At 43.7% G+C, this 17,270-nt stretch overlaps 1 protein-coding gene and 1 long non-coding RNA gene across 2 annotated transcripts in view; one reads left to right on the top strand and one right to left on the bottom strand.

Annotated features, from left to right (window-relative positions):
* The first annotated feature begins 1,079 nt into the window (after positions 1-1,079).
* LOC309820307 lies at positions 1,080-2,506 on the top strand. The gene is made up of 3 exons (XR_014296501.1): positions 1,080-1,131; positions 1,596-1,727; positions 2,302-2,506. It is a non-coding gene; the product is annotated as an uncharacterized lncRNA (long non-coding RNA).
* A 2,222-nt stretch (positions 2,507-4,728) lies between these two features.
* SPEF2 (sperm flagellar 2) overlaps positions 4,729-17,270 on the bottom strand; it is a gene marked incomplete at both ends in the record, with an annotated part of 174,444 nt that continues 161,902 nt past the window's right edge. The window contains 4 exons of the mRNA XM_082651380.1: positions 4,729-4,818; positions 9,774-9,896; positions 10,091-10,330; positions 16,667-16,846. Of these exons, the coding sequence (XP_082507506.1) occupies positions 4,729-4,818; positions 9,774-9,896; positions 10,091-10,330; positions 16,667-16,846 (633 nt within the window). The remainder of the gene's footprint in view (positions 4,819-9,773; positions 9,897-10,090; positions 10,331-16,666; positions 16,847-17,270) is intronic.

Below are 17,270 nucleotides of genomic sequence, written 5' to 3'. Positions count from 1 at the left end.
TCACAGAGTTACGAGACTAAATGAGATAATGCCTCAGCACTCAGCACAGTGCCTGACTCATAGTAGACCTTCAATAATATTAGCTATTATTACATATTGTTACCTATTGTTAGTATCCTAACCTTGTTATTGAGTCCTCTTTTTCTTTTTCTTTTTTTTTTTTTTTGCGGCACGCGGGCCTCTCACTGTTGTGGCCTCTCCCGTTGCAGAGCACAGGCTCCGGACGCGCAGGCTCAGCGGCCATGGCTTATGGGCCCAGCCACTCCGCAGCATGTGGGATCTTCCCGGACCGGGATACGAACCCGTGTCCCCTGCATTGACAGGAAGACTCTCAACCACTGTGCCACCAGGGAAGCCCTCTTTTTCTTATTAAGCGTAATTTAATTCGAATTTCTTCCAACATTGTACCAACCACAATTATAATTCACATGAATTCTATCTCTCTCTTTGAATTTCTTTGTTGAAGTTTTGTAAATCACAGAAGTAAGAGAGACATAGTCAGTATTTCCTATAGCTAGCAGCCCATTAAGGGAGAGGGAAAATAAATAACTCATGTCATGAATCTTCTGTGTTTGAGAACCTCACTCTACTGGTTACAAATTCACTTGTCATTCAGTCCATATTTGTTTACCTTGTTCCCAAGGATAGGGTGAAGGTATCATGAATAACCCTGTAAAATGTCACATTGCTGTCCAGAGGAGAGCAACCAGGATAAGATTCAGATTCATCTCATAGAAATGAGAGCTGGAGAACATAGTCATATTTAGTGCCGAAAAGAGGGGAGATGGTGCACATAGTGGGAGATGTTGAAGAGGGTGACAATTTGGTGTGTGGGTTGGATGAGGGTGGAGAGAAGGTGGACATGGATGACGTGAACGTCCACTGAGGCCAATGGTATGTTGGCAGCAAATGATTCTGGAAGTAGCTATTTCAAGCAGCCCATGGTGATACCTCCTTGACCTATGATTTAGAAGAAACAGCGGCCCCCTTTCGGGTTTTTCTCATGAATTAGTCTAAAATATGTCTTTGTTAAAGAGGAAGAAATGGATCTGTGAAATAAGTGGACATTGACAGCCAGGCAAGAAGGAGGAGGAGGCCTATTCATGGGAAGAAAGAGAAGAAAAATTCACGGTAAAGTAGTGAACGTCCCCAGCTTCACTGCTCTCTCATTCATCTTAGGCATGCCGGAACCCTAACCCTTTGCCTGTTGCGTTAACGGACATTTTGTTTGCTTGACCATCTTTACCCAGGTAATCCCTTCATTGAGACATCACTGGTGATATATTTATTTTAGAAGAAAATAGCATCAGCTTCCTTTTCTTTTCATAGGAAATACTATATTATTTTTTGACAGCTTTAAAATGAGTTCTGGGTGATCCCCGAATCTTATAATCTAACACACACCAAAAGTGCAATGATGTACATCAGACCATCGCCTGGTAGAAAGGTTGGCTCAGCTGTTAATCATGTGACATGATGGCCTCTTGAAGGTTGGCTTTTCGAGATTGGTATTTGGGTTGAATGTACAGAGTCCTGAAAGGGATAGCCTCCTCTGGGAGATTTAAAATCAGATTAACTCTTTTGTTTTAAATTAGATGAGGACTTACAGGGGAGCATAGATGCCGCCACAGGAGATGGCAGACAGTTCGAGACTCCAGGAGTTTCCCAGGAGGGAGTGAGAGCCTTCCTGTCCCAGGGCTCTGAGACCAGGACAGCTATGCCACCACGTAAGTAGACAATACACATGTACTAGATGGTAGAATTGGGTTATAAATTTTCTTTTAACACCATGACAATAGAATACAAAAACATATTTGAAAGATGAATTTAATAGGGTTATATGTAAATACCTGTACTTTAATATTTTTAAAAAGTGGCCTCTGTTAAGACAGGTGGAAGTGTGGTTGAACTAAAGCACATGAAACAAAGGCTTAGAAGCTTTAGTTATTTGTAAGTTTAATATAAGTCATCAGTTTCTTTTGGTTACCTCAGACTCCTCAAAATCTGCAGGTGTGGGTTCATGTGTGTGTGTGTGTGTGTGTGTGTGTGCGCGTATGCCCATACACAATGGCTTTGACGTCCCGGTCTGCATTAAGAGAGGTATCTTGATGGTGTATCCAGAGTCCGAGATCAGAGACTTCAGATCCATCTCGCAAAAGCAGTAGCCGGAGGACATGGTAATGTGCAGGGCAAAAGCAGCCTCAGAATGACCTGAAGGTGGTTGGGCGTTCACTAGAATTATAAGACTTGGAAGGCTCTTGGGGAAAGGAGCTTACAGTACGTTCTTTCTTCTTCTGGCAGAATCCCATGCAGTCTGTGCTTTCAGTGTGAAGTTTCACCCTTGCCCACTCCAGAACCTGCAGTGCGAGAGCTCCATTTACATCTCTAGGTCATGTTCCACCACCAGGTCTGCTCCATCCTGCTGATGACTGGAGACTGACATGGTGGCAAATACCCCCCAGGGAGACCTTTGTGTGGGTTGCTCTCCTATAGTTCAGATGAGATAATGGGCCTCAGGAGGGAAATTCTGCAATTTCCTTCGTTAACTACACTGTGCAAGAACATTATTACAGCAAGCAATTACAAGGAAATATAAGGCATCATTACAGAGCCATTGTGTCTGCTTTTAATTTTTTTCTAGTGCAATGTAATGTTGCCTTGTCGTCTTCAATCCTTAATAAAATGTCGGTTGGTTGGCTGCCTGTGTCCTTATCATGATGTCTTATTTATTTGAATCCTATTTTCAGATGTTCCTCAGCTCCCTTCTCTAGAATAACTAGAACTACAAGTGAATCAGCTAGCTGAAACTGTGAAATCTCTGGCTGGGTTTCTTCTCCACCTCCTAAGCTTCTGCATCACCATCCTCCATCATCTTGAGGACAAGGGTTCTGGGAATGGAACCCACAAGAAGCAGATTTAGGCAATGTGTCACTCTCAAGAAATAGAATATAGGGCTTCCCTGGTGGCGCAGTGGTTGAGAGTCCGCCTGCCGATGCAGGGGACACGGGTTCGTGCCCCGGTCCGGGAGGATCCCACGTGCCGTGGAGTGGCTGGGTCCGTGAGCCATGGTTGCTGAGCCTGCGCGTCCGGAGCCTGTACTCCGCAGCGGGAGAGGCCACAACAGTGAGAGGCCCGCGTACCGCAAAAAAAAAAAAAAAAAAAAGAGAATATCATTCTCACTGACAGTTGAAATTGTCTTCGGAGGGCTCATTTTTTCAGTGATCAATCCAAATGTGATACCTCTACACGTTTTGCACAAATGTATTATAATGCCACTTAAAGCTGGCTATGATTTTTTAGTCTTAGGTTCAGGAGTATAGCAATAAGGAAAATACACAAAATCCCTTACTTCATGGAACTTACAACCTAGTGGAGTGACAGACAAACGAAAGAGTGAACATGCATTTGTCGGATGTTGATAAGTGCAATGGAAAAAAAAATTAAAGTGGGCATGAGAGGTATGGGGATGGTGGGTTATTTCTATGTTGTATTATGTGTTGAGGGAAGGCCTTGCTGACAAAGTGTCATTTGAACAGAGGCCTGAAGGAAGTCAGGGGGCAAACCATGCAGATATTTGGGACCAGGCAGAGAGAAAAGCAAGTGCAAAGGCCCTGAGGCAGGCATGTGTCTGTTGTGTTCCAGGGTCAACAAGGTACAATTGTTGCTTAAGCAGAGCGGGCTGGGGGAAAATATCGGGAAATGAGATCAGACAGGCAGCGAGGGGTAAACTCAAGGTAAGGACTTGGACCAGACTCTACATGAGATGGGACTCCACTAGAGGGTTGGAGCAGCGGGGTGACGTGAAGGCTCCCTCTCTTTGGCTTGGGTATGTTGAGTTTGTGATGATGATAAGCCATTCCTGTGGTAATCAAGTGGACAGTAAGAGAGAAGTTTGGATTTTGGGGGAAGATGGGAATAGAAACTTCACTTTGGCCCAATAAAGTAACGGAAATGGACGACTCCTCCAGAAATTGACTGTGGACAGAGAAGGCTGAGTGCTGGGGCCCTCCAACTCTTAGAGGCTGAGTAGAAGAGGAGGGTCCAGCAAAAATCCACAGAAGGAGCAGCCAGTGAGGAGACCCAGAGGGGGTTTCACAGAGGCCCAGCCACTGAAAATACATCAGTGCTCACTTAAAAATGCAACGAAAACAACAAAAACAAAATCACTTTCTTCAGGTAAGTATCACTGAATTTGAGTCACTAATTTATACAAGTGCTATAATTGTACCTCTATCTATACAAGAAACATATTCTATTAATAAAGAATTATGAATAGATAATAGGATCGTGACTATACCAGCAGCTGGTAACGCAGCCTTCTCCTAGGCTAGTGAGATACACCTTGGAATCTTATGGAGCGAGAACGACAAACTGTATGCAGCCATGCTGCCCTGACGTGGAGCTTTGGGGGAATTTTCACTGTATCTGCCTAATGTAGATACTTCTCACAGGGACTGTTCATGACTTAATGTGTATGTTTATATTTGAACATATTGTTCTGGTGCCTTTTGTTTTCGGAATCACTTCAAAATGCACTCCTTCTTACTTCGGATTTTTGCTTGGAAATTTAAAGTTTATTACAGAATATTCTCCAAGTTGAGGAAGACTCCCTTTTCCGTGCCCCTCATAGCCTGGTAGGGGTCATTTCTACACTTATGATGATAATGTATACAACAAACACCACGTTTACACTTGATGTCTGGAAGATTCATTGCCGCTCTCTTGTCTTCATTTCTTTTCCTCTGTGAGTCTGGAAGGAGACCTCTCTTCATCACTTCCTTGTACATGCTCACTCCTTTGGAGAATTATTTTAACATCCTAAGAGAAGAGATTCAAAGAGAAGTCACAAATATTAGTAAATGAGTTAGAATGAATGATCACCTAATATGTGGCAGTGATTAAACAGTAAGTTGTTTTTATTTTTTCCTTTGAGAAAATTGTTCTCTATTTAGCTTGAATCCTGCCTTGCAACTTACTAGTTGTGCCCTTGGAAAGACAGCAAAGATCTTGGAGATTCCATTTCCTCATCTAATAATATCTAATAACAGAGGTGTCATATCAGATTAAATAACATTTGTAAAGGCAGAGTTTGTCAATAATGGGAAAGGCAAAACATTATTTCCCTATCAATCAGTAACAAACAGTATCCACCTTCTATTAAAGGAAAAGTCTAATGCCAAGTTAATCATGTCTACAGATTTGTAGAATTTTAGAACAGCAGATTATTTTGAGGGTGGGGGGACTATCTCATTTCAGTTTTTTTTTTTTTAACATTAGAGATTGAATGATCTGTTTTTTCCCGCTTAAAATACCCAGCTATGTTACATTTTAAATCATAGATGTTTGTAAAATAAATTTAAGACATTATCATAAGGTAGAAGGGGTACAAGCACGTGTGAAAAATGTAGAATTATATTTATGCAGTTTCTAATTTTTTTTTTTTTAGGCAAGTGCTTTAAGAATATGTTTCTTTTCTTCAGCGCTGAGTTCCAAAGGTTTCTATTTTTGTTTAATTAATTAATTAATTTATTTTTGGCTGTGCCGGGTCCCTGCTGCTTTGAGCGGGCCCTCTCCAAAGAGCAGACACTGAATTCAGGAGTTGAAATGCCAGCTTTTTAGTTCATCCATGTACAATTTTGCACGGCTCAGAAATATTTCCTGTGAACTGCAACCACCAGCAGACCAGCAGTAATAATTATAGTAATAATAATTACTATGTATTGAGTGCTTTCTATCTACCAAGCACGGAGCTATGCACTTTATATGGATTAAGTCATTTCATCCATACAAGGACCCTGTGAGGTATGGTTGATAATTAACCCTATTTTACAGGTGGGGAAACCAAGGCACTACGAGGTCACTTGCCCAAGGTCACACAGTTCGTAAGTGTGAACCCAGTCAGCATGGTCCCTGACTCTGCTCTCCTAACCACAAAGCCAGGCCACCCACCAGAAGGAGCAAAAAATACAACGTATCAAAATAATTACGCACACTCGCTTTTTTTTCCACATGTATTTAAAATGCGTGTTGCTTCCAAACATGAACCTTGTAAACACAGAGCTGTTAGGCGACAACCTTCACTTCCCACTGTTTATAGCAGCAAACAACATTTTAACCTGAAAAACCACACTCTAGTTTTTGCTCTACTTATCTTGAAAGATCTTCAAATAACATCACTGTGGTTAAAGTTCATTTTAAAAATGTGATCTATTTACTTGTACATGGATATCTGGAGCAAAAAAATGATGACAGGATGAGAGTGTTGGTAACTGAGTCTTCAGAGATTTTTTTTTTTTCTTTTCCTTTCTTTCTTTTCTTTATTTGCTTAGTGAAAATGAGAATAGAGCACCTTACTGGAAAGGGAACCTCTTTGCTTTTTGAACATCACAGTTAGGCTTTTCAGGTCCAAGGCTCAGCTCTCCTTGGGTCACAATCAGATGAAAGCGCCCGGATTAGATGATAGCGGGTGGTCCATCGCCCTCTCATGAGATTCCAGGGTGGAGCGACAGGGAGGAGATGCAAAGGACCAGGATGGGGAGGGTTGAAGAAGCTGACTCAGTAGAAGCACCTTGGCAATGAAGGAATGAACCATCGGACAGACAGACAGACAGACTGATGAACTCTTTTTCTACTGTTAGAGTATCAGGTGATACCTGAGCTATGAGGCTGGTTCATGGGAGGTCAGATACCCTCCATTTGGGGGGCTCTCAGCCAGAGGAGTCTGCGCACCAGAGAGGATTTGGGGAATGTGCAGAGGTCATTTTGGTCATCAATGCATCAAGGTGCTCCTGGAATATAGTGGGCTGCAGCCCAGAATATCAGACATCCTGCCACAACGGAGTCGGTCCTGTGCTGCTCAAAAACGTCAGGAGTGCTTCAGCTGGGGTGCAAGTTGATAAAACTCCTTCCAAAATGAGGGAAATATGCAAACTAACAAAAGCCCTGTGGACTTCAGCTTTCCCTGGGCGTCAGAACACATCTTCAAGGGACTTGCCTTCGAAGGCAGTCAGTCATCTGTTGGTGGGTTTCTTTTTTCAGGAAAGTGCCAATAGAATCTTCTCTGCAAGTCAATCATATTAAGTCATTCTAAAGTCTCCAGAAGTAAGAATGTTCCCCAAATCGTCCTGACTTTGTAGGGAGTTCTTCTCCCATTATAGGAGGAAATAAGCGTGGCATCGTTTTAGGGTCCTAACTGTTCTTGGTAATGTAAGATAAACCCTATTATATATAATTCTAAGGATTTGAAAATTATTTTACTGGCTTAAAATAGGAGGGCCGTTCCCTGAAATGTGGAACAGAATGTGTAGGATGAAATGCAGTCTCAAGTGATTGGCTTCTGGAACACATCTCACACAGAATGACGGTTGCCCAGGGGAAGGCAAAAGCAGGGAGACACCCACAGCTGGCAGAATGCTGCCCATCCTTTCTGTGACACCGACCCACCCACTTCTCTCCACCCTTTGTCTAGCTCTGATGTGCTCTGTTCCCACTAATTCCAGGGTCATACTGACTTATCCCCTCATCCTAAGTGGGGAAGAAAGCTGGTCTTTATTAACGCAAGTATGGAGTATAAGATGCCGAAAAGGGACCTGTGACATATCAGTCTCAATGTGAAGAGTAAATGCTAGTGGGATGTATGAGTACAATGACTTAGAACATTGCCAACCACATTTCCAAATATTTTGGGCCTGTTTAAATAAAGAGACATAAATAATTTAAAAAAGAGGTCTGTTAAATGTAGAGACATAATGATATGATATGCTTAAGACGCAAAGAAACACTTAGGGACGAAGAAATTCACATCACAGCATGCCCCTGCTCAGAAGCCCTGCCATTCTCCATCGCTTTTCAGATTGAAACTATATTTCCCCACGTGATGTCTGGGTTCTTTGCGATCTGGCCTGATATTACTAATTCAACGGGATCACTCCAAGCCCTTCACAGCCTGCTGTCTGCTCTTCAACCAGTGGGGTTCCACTCCTCCACGCTGCCCAGCTTCCACGCCTTCCCCCGGGCCTCTCTTTCCAACCAGGATGTGGTCTCCTCTCCACCCCTACAGCAAAATCCACATAGACCTTCTCTCCCCACCCTCTCAACTTTCTTAAACTCCAGCCATCTTTGAAGACTCAGTTTCTAGCACAAAAAGTCCTATGTTTTGAATTCCTGTAATTTTGCACTTGGGTGTGGTTTACCTTCTATCATTCTGTTATTGATTTAATTCCTGTGAGTAAACATTCTGTTGCAGACAGAAGTGGAATTTGCCTGGGAACAGCAACTGAGTTTGGTACTCATGTTGCTGTCTCCCATGGAAACTTATTTTACTAGCCTCAGTGGTAAGTGCTCAGTATTGAATAGATATCCTAACAGCCATCCTTTCTGTAGTACTTGCCATGTGTCAGATACTGTGCCCCATGCTTTAGAGGCACCATCTCCTTTAATCCTTTCCACAACCCTTTGAATTAGGAATGGGTGTTATCCCCATTTAACAGGTGAGAAAGCCCGGGTCAAGAGAAAGTTAAGGTCCGGTATCTAGTGAGTGGTGGATCCGAGATTCAGTCCCATGACTTTATGAGTCCAGAAACTATGTTCTTAAATGCTGTCATCATACTTCACTACTGAAAGTGCTTAGTGTCTGCCAGCTGGTTAGAAATCAATTTCAATTATTGCCAACAGAAGTAATAAAATGTAAAAAGGATCATCAATTGAGAACAAATAAATGGAGGTACAAAGATATTTAAGTCTGGATAGACTGATTTCCGGGCATAGCAGGTTATCACTGAGGGGTCAGGAGAAACGCCTCTTAGATCACTTGCATCTTATCAAAGTGAAAGCGTTTTTATCTTAAACTCAGCAAACTCTTCGTAGTCCAATAAACAACTAACAGGAGGCAAATAGGAAGACTTCACGCTGTTAAGTGTGTGAGGCTTGTGAGAGGGTTGTAGCAACCTGCCACACTCTGAAAGGGGGTCACCCCCTGCTTTCTGTAGCCCTTACTGTTGGGGACCCGGGACCTGCCCGGTGGGTGCACATTCAGCACGTGTGTTTGAGATGTGCGTGGTTAAGGTAGCTCTGAGACACAGCTCTTCCTCTCTTCCTTCCTTTGTTCTGCTGACTTGGTCCGGTCTCTTTAGGTTTTGTCCTAAGTTTTCCCATCTTGAACAGTTTCTCTGAGGGAACCCTCACACATTCCTTCATAAGCACTGTCACTGCATGAGCTACAGAGACAATGTGTACCATGATTAGAGTACGGTGAACAAATCAGCACTTGGTTGGGGATCATGGTCCCCTTAGTTCTCTTCGGCAGGGGGACTCTATTTTCCATACTCTTCAATCATAAGCCAGGGCCATTCGATGGCTGGAATAATGCAGAACATGAATACGGCCACCCACCCAACTTTAACAGCCACCTACCTCCAGCCTTCTGTGGTAGACCCAAGTCCTTAGAGTCCCAATGGGGCAGCTCCATGGTACTATCCCTAGTACTGGTGGTCCTATCTGTAGTACTAATAGTATTATCCATACACTGATAGTCCTATCACGGTACCGGTGTACTGATAGTCACCTCTACTCTGTCTGAACTTGCTGCCATTTGGTTATTGAGGGCTGGCCTTTCTGGCCTGACACCATTACCAGTTTAGCTTCCTCAGACCCTGTTCCAGCCTAGTTCAGCTTCTTCCTTCCTTCTGCTCCTCCACATTTGTGATATCCCACCAAGCCCTGAACCTGAACTCAACCAAATTAAGACTGTATTAGGACCTTGGGGTAATACTCACAGGGATTTTATAGTCTGGATAACTTGAAATCAGATCTTGAATAAAAGGATGCTTCAGAAGAAGAGCAACTTCAATTGGCTCCAGATTCTTGGAACCTAGGTCCTGAAATACTTTTATGAAGTTCTTAAAAGGAAAAAATAAAGAAAGTTGATTAACTTTACAATCCTGATGATGTTAAAAGTTTTGTTTTTGAAAGGAATCATCATAATTTCTATATGATGATACATTTGGGGAGAAATTCTATGAACATAGGCTCAAAATTGAGGGATACTTTTCTTGGGTACAGGTTGCCCCTTTTATGAAATAATCTAACCAACCTCTGAATACATGTTCTCTGTCTCTTGGTGGCTGGCAAATCTGTTAGCGTCCTGAGCTTCGTTTGCTCCTCGGAACACTCTGAGTAGTGTTTCCATGGAAATCATTTCCGTGTTCGCATTTTCAGAGATTTCTTCTGCCTTTTCCTCCCCTTCCTCTTGTAATTCCCTTTCTTCACTTATAAAATTTTCCTCAAGTTCAGGATATTCCTCAATGGGTCTCATATGAGTAAAGGAGGAGGTCTGTGCAATTCAATGAAGAGAACATGAAGTCTTTCCAGGAATAGAGATCTTTAGAAAACACCAGTTTGGTCCCGCACTTTTTATGCCCTGGGATGATAGTGCCTACTGCAAACTAGCTAAACAAATCTAGAGATAGAATATGCTGGCTGCACTGGAAATCATGTTGAAATCCCAGACCAGTTCTGCTGGTAGTTGACAAAGGCCTCAGCGTAGGGGCGTTTTACTCACCTCCATACAGGCTTCTGCTCACTACCCTGCCAGATACACCGCATTCCTCAGTGAAAGGACAGTGGAATGAATTTGTGTAACCACTGTTTTACACATGAAGCTAGATTTCTGAACAGGATTTGCTTTGGAAATTGCCTGCAGTCGAGAGGTTGTGGGCAAGTTAATTTCTCAAGCTTGACAGATTCTAAGAAGCTTTGGGAATGTTTGTTTGGACACTGGAGGTTAAACCCGACTAAACATCCAGAAGGGAAAATAGAAAACAAATTGAATACGGACAGATTGGGATTCTTATTGCTGTTCATTGACACTTGGCCAAGAGCCATGAACTCAGACACCGGCATTCTGAGCATGGGAAAGTAAATTGTTCCTGATGTAATTTCTTACGTATCAAAAGCCTGAAAAATATGCCTACACTTTGATGCCATAATTATTGATCTAGGAATTGATTCTAAAGAACTATTCATGTACACAAAGACTTTTGTATAGGGATGTTCATTCCATGTTACTTACAGCACAAATAGAAAACCTATGGCTCCAAAAATGGGGAATGGTGACATCAGTGATAGAGTCGGTCTGTGGCAGAATACTATGCTGCTGTGAACATTTTGGTTTAGAAGGATACTGAGTGACATGAGAAAACGCTCATGGGATGAGTGCAGAAAGGAAACAGAACACAAATAATAAATATACCAGGATCCTCATTTTCTTATATAGCTATACTTAGAAATGAAAAAAAGAGAAACAGATACATTAAAGAATTGAAAGTAGTTACCTCTGATTGGTCAAACAGCTGATTTCTTTTTCACTTTGTTTTGTATTTTTCAAATTCTTTACAGTAGATTTGTACTTACTGTATTTACTGTTATAAATGTATGTGTGTGTTTCTGATGATGAGGTAATAGATATTCAACAATTTGCCATAGGAAAATGGGCATTTTCAGAATGTTGACTGGTCCAGTGTCAGAGAACACCTGAGGGCTGATTCTCCTTTATTCCGATGAAGGAAAAATGCTAATTTAGGCTTAAAATCAGAGCAGGGTGCCAATACCTGTAAACGCTCAATTCAGTAGAAGCATTAAGTGCATAGATCGCGCAAGTTCTTTCCAAAGAGCCACGTAAGTCCCATGTGTAAAAGGATTATAACACAGCACAGAATTAAGCCTCTGGTTGTCATAAGCCCCTCTGAGGGATTTGCAGGGGCTGAGGATAGTGCAGTAGAGACAGGTTGTATTTGCTCTAGCTCTGTGTGGTCACCTTGCTTTAGTTGGGTTTCCATATCCTTTGGTAAATTGGGAATTTAATCTAATCTTGGAGGGTGGGGGGAGAATGCTCTAGCAGCTGAAGTTTTTGGAATTAAGTACAAATATCTATCATCTGCCTATCTATCATCTATCTATCTATGTATCTATTTATCATCTACCTATTATCTATCTATCTATCTATCTATTTGTTCATCCAGCCTCTTATCCATTTTAAACAGTTGAAATACTACTCGGCAGAAATGTGAAACTAGCTTTTTTTGTCTCCATCTAAGAAGCCTGGGAATCATCACACTGGCTACCCGTCAATAATCCCCCCGGGGCGATAGAATATTTGGTGTACTGAAATGAACATAGTCGAGATGTAGAACATCTTGCTGAATGACTGAAGGATGAATGAATTTCTATTCAGAGGGCAGCACAGGTGCTACGTGGAGAAGACAGAGACAGAACCTGTGGGTGAGCACATGACTAGCTGGGCTGGATAAGCAGGCAATACCAAAATTGAACAGAGAAGGAACCTGCTCTCTCTGCACTAGTTCCATAACTACAGAGGGTCCAACTTCTCAAAGACTTGCTATAATCATCATGGGATAAATAGATTTTTTATTTTAGTCAAAAGATAACAGTTTAAACATTTGAGTGAAGAATCCTTAACTTGTTGTATCTGAGGATGCTTTATAAATGTTTGCTATTTTCGCTCTCTAGGGGGCTGGAACAGAATAGACTTAGTGGTTCAGTGGGAGGGGAGGGAGAAGAGGGAGGCCAAGATCAGGACCAAAGGAGCCAGTTCAGCATCCCGGCCGGACTGCAGTGTGTGCGCGAGAGGGGGCTCCCAACAGACGCTCTGAAAGACCACGACTGTGAATGTGGGTGGATGAACAAAACCAGGGATGCTGGTTTGGAGAAAAGCCAGGGCTTCTGAATGAGCAATAATTAGTGGCATCAAAACTCTGTGTGAGTCACATTATCTTCCAAGCAGCGGGGCAGATTGTGGCGCTAGCAAGCACTATGTCACACTCTCAGAGACGGCCCTCGAGGACTCCCAGCAAACGTGCCCCTGGAGTGGTGCCTGACTGTGCATTTCTTCCATTCAGTCTGTTTAGTTCCACATCTCAGAAGGCAGAACAGAAGATCAGTCCTTAGGACTAATGTGAGCAAAGCATCAATGAGCAGAATGGGATGCACATTTAAGTTTTTTGAAACCCAAGGCCTCAAACCATCTCTGTCAAGATGCTTTAACAAGACTCTCAAAATGTGGGAGGTTCAAGCTCATAATTTATTAACGTCCAATATCACAACCCCAACCTCCACAGGTCAGGGTGAACCATTTTCTCAAATATCAACTTATCTGAAGCTTCACGATGACTAGTGCCTGCTCCCGAGTGCTTTGCTCTTGAGCTTCTTTTAAATTACCCAGAAAGCCGTGGGTTTTAACAGGAGGTCTGTGCCACGGTGAATAAAACAGTGTGAGTAGCAGATATAGACTCAGAAAGAATGAAGTATCAGGGAGATTTCCAGTTGTTTTTTGGAAGGTAAAAGCCGAGATCCCACTAAATGTCTTGGGAGTGAACATAGATCTATTGGAGGTGTTATTTCTGAGCAGGCTCATTTTGCCTTCCTGGGATAAAGTTGCCCAGGGAACTAGAATACAGTTGGAAAGGGCACAGAAAGGGGGCGGCATAATTGGAGGCAGGATGGCGAGGGCTATAGGAGTAGGCAAGAATGAGGAAGGTGGGTGGGTCCTGTATTTCAAAAGCTCCTATGGTTCACTCCCAGCCAGGAGTAGTCCTGTGTGTGTGGTGTGTGACAGACCTGTGCCCCATCCCTGCCCAACCATGGTTTCATCTCTGTTGTGCAGTGGTCATGGGGCAGTTCCTGCGCAGTGTCCTTGGGCTTTAAAAGAGCTCTTGAGAGAAGTACTCCAGGGGAGTTGCTTCCTGGATGGGCACGAGCTCCCGGTGAATGACCCACCGGGTCAGGGACAGAAGGGATGCAGTGCCTTCCTGTGCTAGCTGGCTTGGCTGCTACCCACCCAGAGAGCTGTCTGTTGCTATGGCAACCATTGTAGCACATACTTCCTTTTCCTGGTCTTTCTGGCTAGGTGCGGCCTCCTGACCCTGCTGTTGCCTCTGCCTCTGGAATGTCTGCTCTCCTCCTCTCTACCTGGGAGACGGGAGTCCCTCCCTTCCTTCTCTCTTCGTCTCTTTCTCCCCTTCTTTCCCTGCCATGTTCACAAACACTAATCGAGTATTTGCTGTGTGCATTACTGAGGACATAAAGATGGGTAACAAGTCATCCCCAACTTGTTGGGGGACATAAAGATGGGTAACAAGTCATCTACTTTGGAGGACATAAAGATGGGTAACAAGTCATCCCCAACGCAAGGTAGGAAGAACAGCAGTAGGATTCAATAGATAAACCACCCCCTGCCTGAATGACTAGTTCTCCTTACTTCCCTCCTTTGCCCCCTACAGTCTGTCCTGTATGGGGGTACATTTTAAATCAAACGACCCTGCTCCGGTGACTTCTCATCTCATCTCTGGACACAGTCAAAGCCAGCGCCCCTCCAGGGCCCCTCGGAGCCCTCTCCCCCTCACTAGCCTTGCCTGCTACTCTCCTCCAGCTCAATCCTCCCCAACTACGCTGGCTGACTTGCGGTTCCTTAGGGTCCACCGGGCATGACCCACTTGAGAGATTTTGCACTTACTGCTGTCTTCACTTAAAATGCGCTTCCGCCAGGGGTCTATCTGCAAGGCCCTCTCCCTCACCAGTCTGGGCCTCTGCTTCCATGTCTTTTCACAGAGAGACCTTCTGTGACCATTCTATTTAACACGGCAACTCCCACCCAGACTCCTATATTTTTCCCTCTATTCTTTATTCCCCATGGTGTCTATCACCATTTGCCGTAGTCTTTATTTTACTTGCTTTATCCCCAGAGGTGCTGGATGAATGTTTGCTGAGTAAATGCACAGGTGCATGTGATGGTGCTCAGCCTTGCCGGAGAGGATCTGGATGTAAATGGGGCCCAGTTGCGGGAATGCCCCGTGGGTCAGGGGAAGCTTCATGAATGATCTGGCCTTGGGTACTGGGGAGCCCTCGAACCTTTCCAGATGAGCTGACGCGTACTCCAGGTGGAGGGGATAGCAAGAGCAAAGGTACGGAGGTGGCAAAGAAGAAGGTTTAGACCCCTCTTTTGATCTGTAAAGCCCCATGTTAATCTGTCCTTTATTCTGTGTTCCCTCCATGTGTGGGCCATCATTCTCCCATTCTTTCCTGTATGGATAAGGGCAATTAGATGGAATCCCTTTAGTGGAGCAAATTTGGCTTCTTCTATATCCTTTGCAGATCACAGGGCTACACAGAGGGTAGGATTTACAAAGCTAATTAATGAAGTGATTGATTGTTCCACTAAGTGAAAGGTTTACTGAGCTCTGTAGCAGTAAGTGAGATTCAGGAAGGCAGGTTAGGGGATGCAGAGCAAGACAGATGGCCCTGCCCACAGGGTGCCCAGAGTCCAGAAAGGAAGCTGACCCTGTAGACGTAGTTATCTATGAGGATTATGGTGAAGGGGGGCGCACAGCATGCTATGGGAACACAGGGCAGGGTTGCCTGCCACCATTCCAGGTCAGGGAAGGTCTCCCTGAGGACAGGTTGAGACCTCCAGGCAGGTTATGATCCATGCCAGTGTTGGGTGAAGGAGACCCAATCTGTAGAGAGATGTAGGCAGACCACATCTAACTCATCATTTATTTGGGAAAATGTAAATGGTCTTCCTATGTTCTAAGAAGACAGCATTCTTGAGTGGAAATAACAATAACTCCTTCCTGAACTTTCTGTCACTGTGTCAGTGTTAACGCTGAGTCTAAAGTACATCGAGGTGAAGAGCCTTGAGTTGTCAGCTTCCTAGGCAGCACTCTGGTCTCGCCCTGCCCCTGATGGAAGGGGTAGGACATCCTCCGGGTCATCTGCTCAGGGCTGAAATATAGGGCTGCCTGTAAAAGAGTCTATGTCTTCTGGGGTGTGAAAGCTGTCATAGGAACTTCCCATTGTTTTCTCAGACAACCCATTATACTCTGTTTTGACAAACATGTGTGAAAGGAAAAGAACTGCAGCTAGGACATCCGAGGAGTCTGAACTGTGCAGCATCCCTCTCCCCTCTGGGTCCACAAAGAGCAGAAAAAATCGTTCCATCATGAGGGCCACTGCTCTGTCCCAAAAGGTCAGGTGAAGAGTAAAAAGTCATGCCAATGGACACCTAATAAGTGTATTAGTCATTTCCCTGTTCTGAGGCTTTTCTACCTCCCCCAAAACAGGAAATGTCAACCCTTTAGAAATCGACAGGGGGATGTGAGGTTTTATTGGGCATTAAGCTTTTCTGTCACTGGATGCAGGTGATACAAAGTGCCTGTGGAATTCAGGTGGCCGGGTTTGGGCCTGAAATACTATCAAGTGTCATATGCATGTGGGATGTGTCTGAGGCCTGAACTTGTTTTACATAGAATTTCCACAGAGTGTGACAAATAGTCTGGGTTGATACCCAGTTCTTTCATTTCTCAGGATCAGCACTTCATGCAAAGTAAAGGCTGCCCTTTACAGAGCAAACTTCGGTTTCACCAAAGAAACTTTGAGCAAATTTGGATTTAACTACCAAAACATTTTTTAGATAGTGGGTCCCTGGTTCTTAATCCAATTGAGTAAGGCGTTATCGAAGACCTAGTAAAGCATCGTGTGAGGAACCTGGGAAAATACAGAGATTGATAAAAGCCAGTCTTTGTTCTTAGAAGTTTAGGATCTTTTGGAATCCCCTCCAGACCCCAACGCTAGTCCATTTCTGGACCACAATTACCTTTTCTGCACCAAGAGGAGGCCTTTCAATTGGCTGGAAGACGTGAGTCCCAGTGGCCACACTGAGGGCCCTGTAGACCCCTTCCACACTGTCTGGATGGCAAGCAAAATAAAGCAGCATCTGTGTATAGTCAAGCTGAGGTGGATCCTTCTCACAGTCAGCAAATAATCTAAAGAAAAACTGTCACACAAAAGAATTTCAGCCACAGGTCAAATGCATACACTTCGGTAGACAGTAGATGGACGGGCAATGAAGAATCCCTCCCAAAGTTTTGGAATATGGTCACTTTCTGAGGACTGAATTACTATAATTAACATGTAATGAATGGTATGAACTGAAGAGTATGCTAAGTAAAAAAACATAAAATATAGGGCTAGAAACATTCTGATGTTAAAGAAAATTGTATGCTAATCAATGGTACCGACATACTTCGGAATGAATGTGCTAATTAAGGTGGCAGGGATGACATGTTAAGTACGAAAAGGGAGCAAGGACCCCTCTGTCCATCCTCAGCTCCATCCTGACAAACTGGGCCCTGACTCCCAACCATGAAGATTCTGGTACATCTCACTCCCTGGGGAGTAGGGAGAAGGCAGGGAACAAT

The sequence above is a fragment of the Grampus griseus genome (assembly GCF_964374135.1).
Source record: "Grampus griseus genome assembly, chromosome: 3".
NCBI lineage: Eukaryota > Metazoa > Chordata > Mammalia > Artiodactyla > Delphinidae > Grampus > Grampus griseus.
Note: the sequence above shows the minus strand (reverse complement) of the source record. Positions and strands in the feature narration are given on the sequence as shown.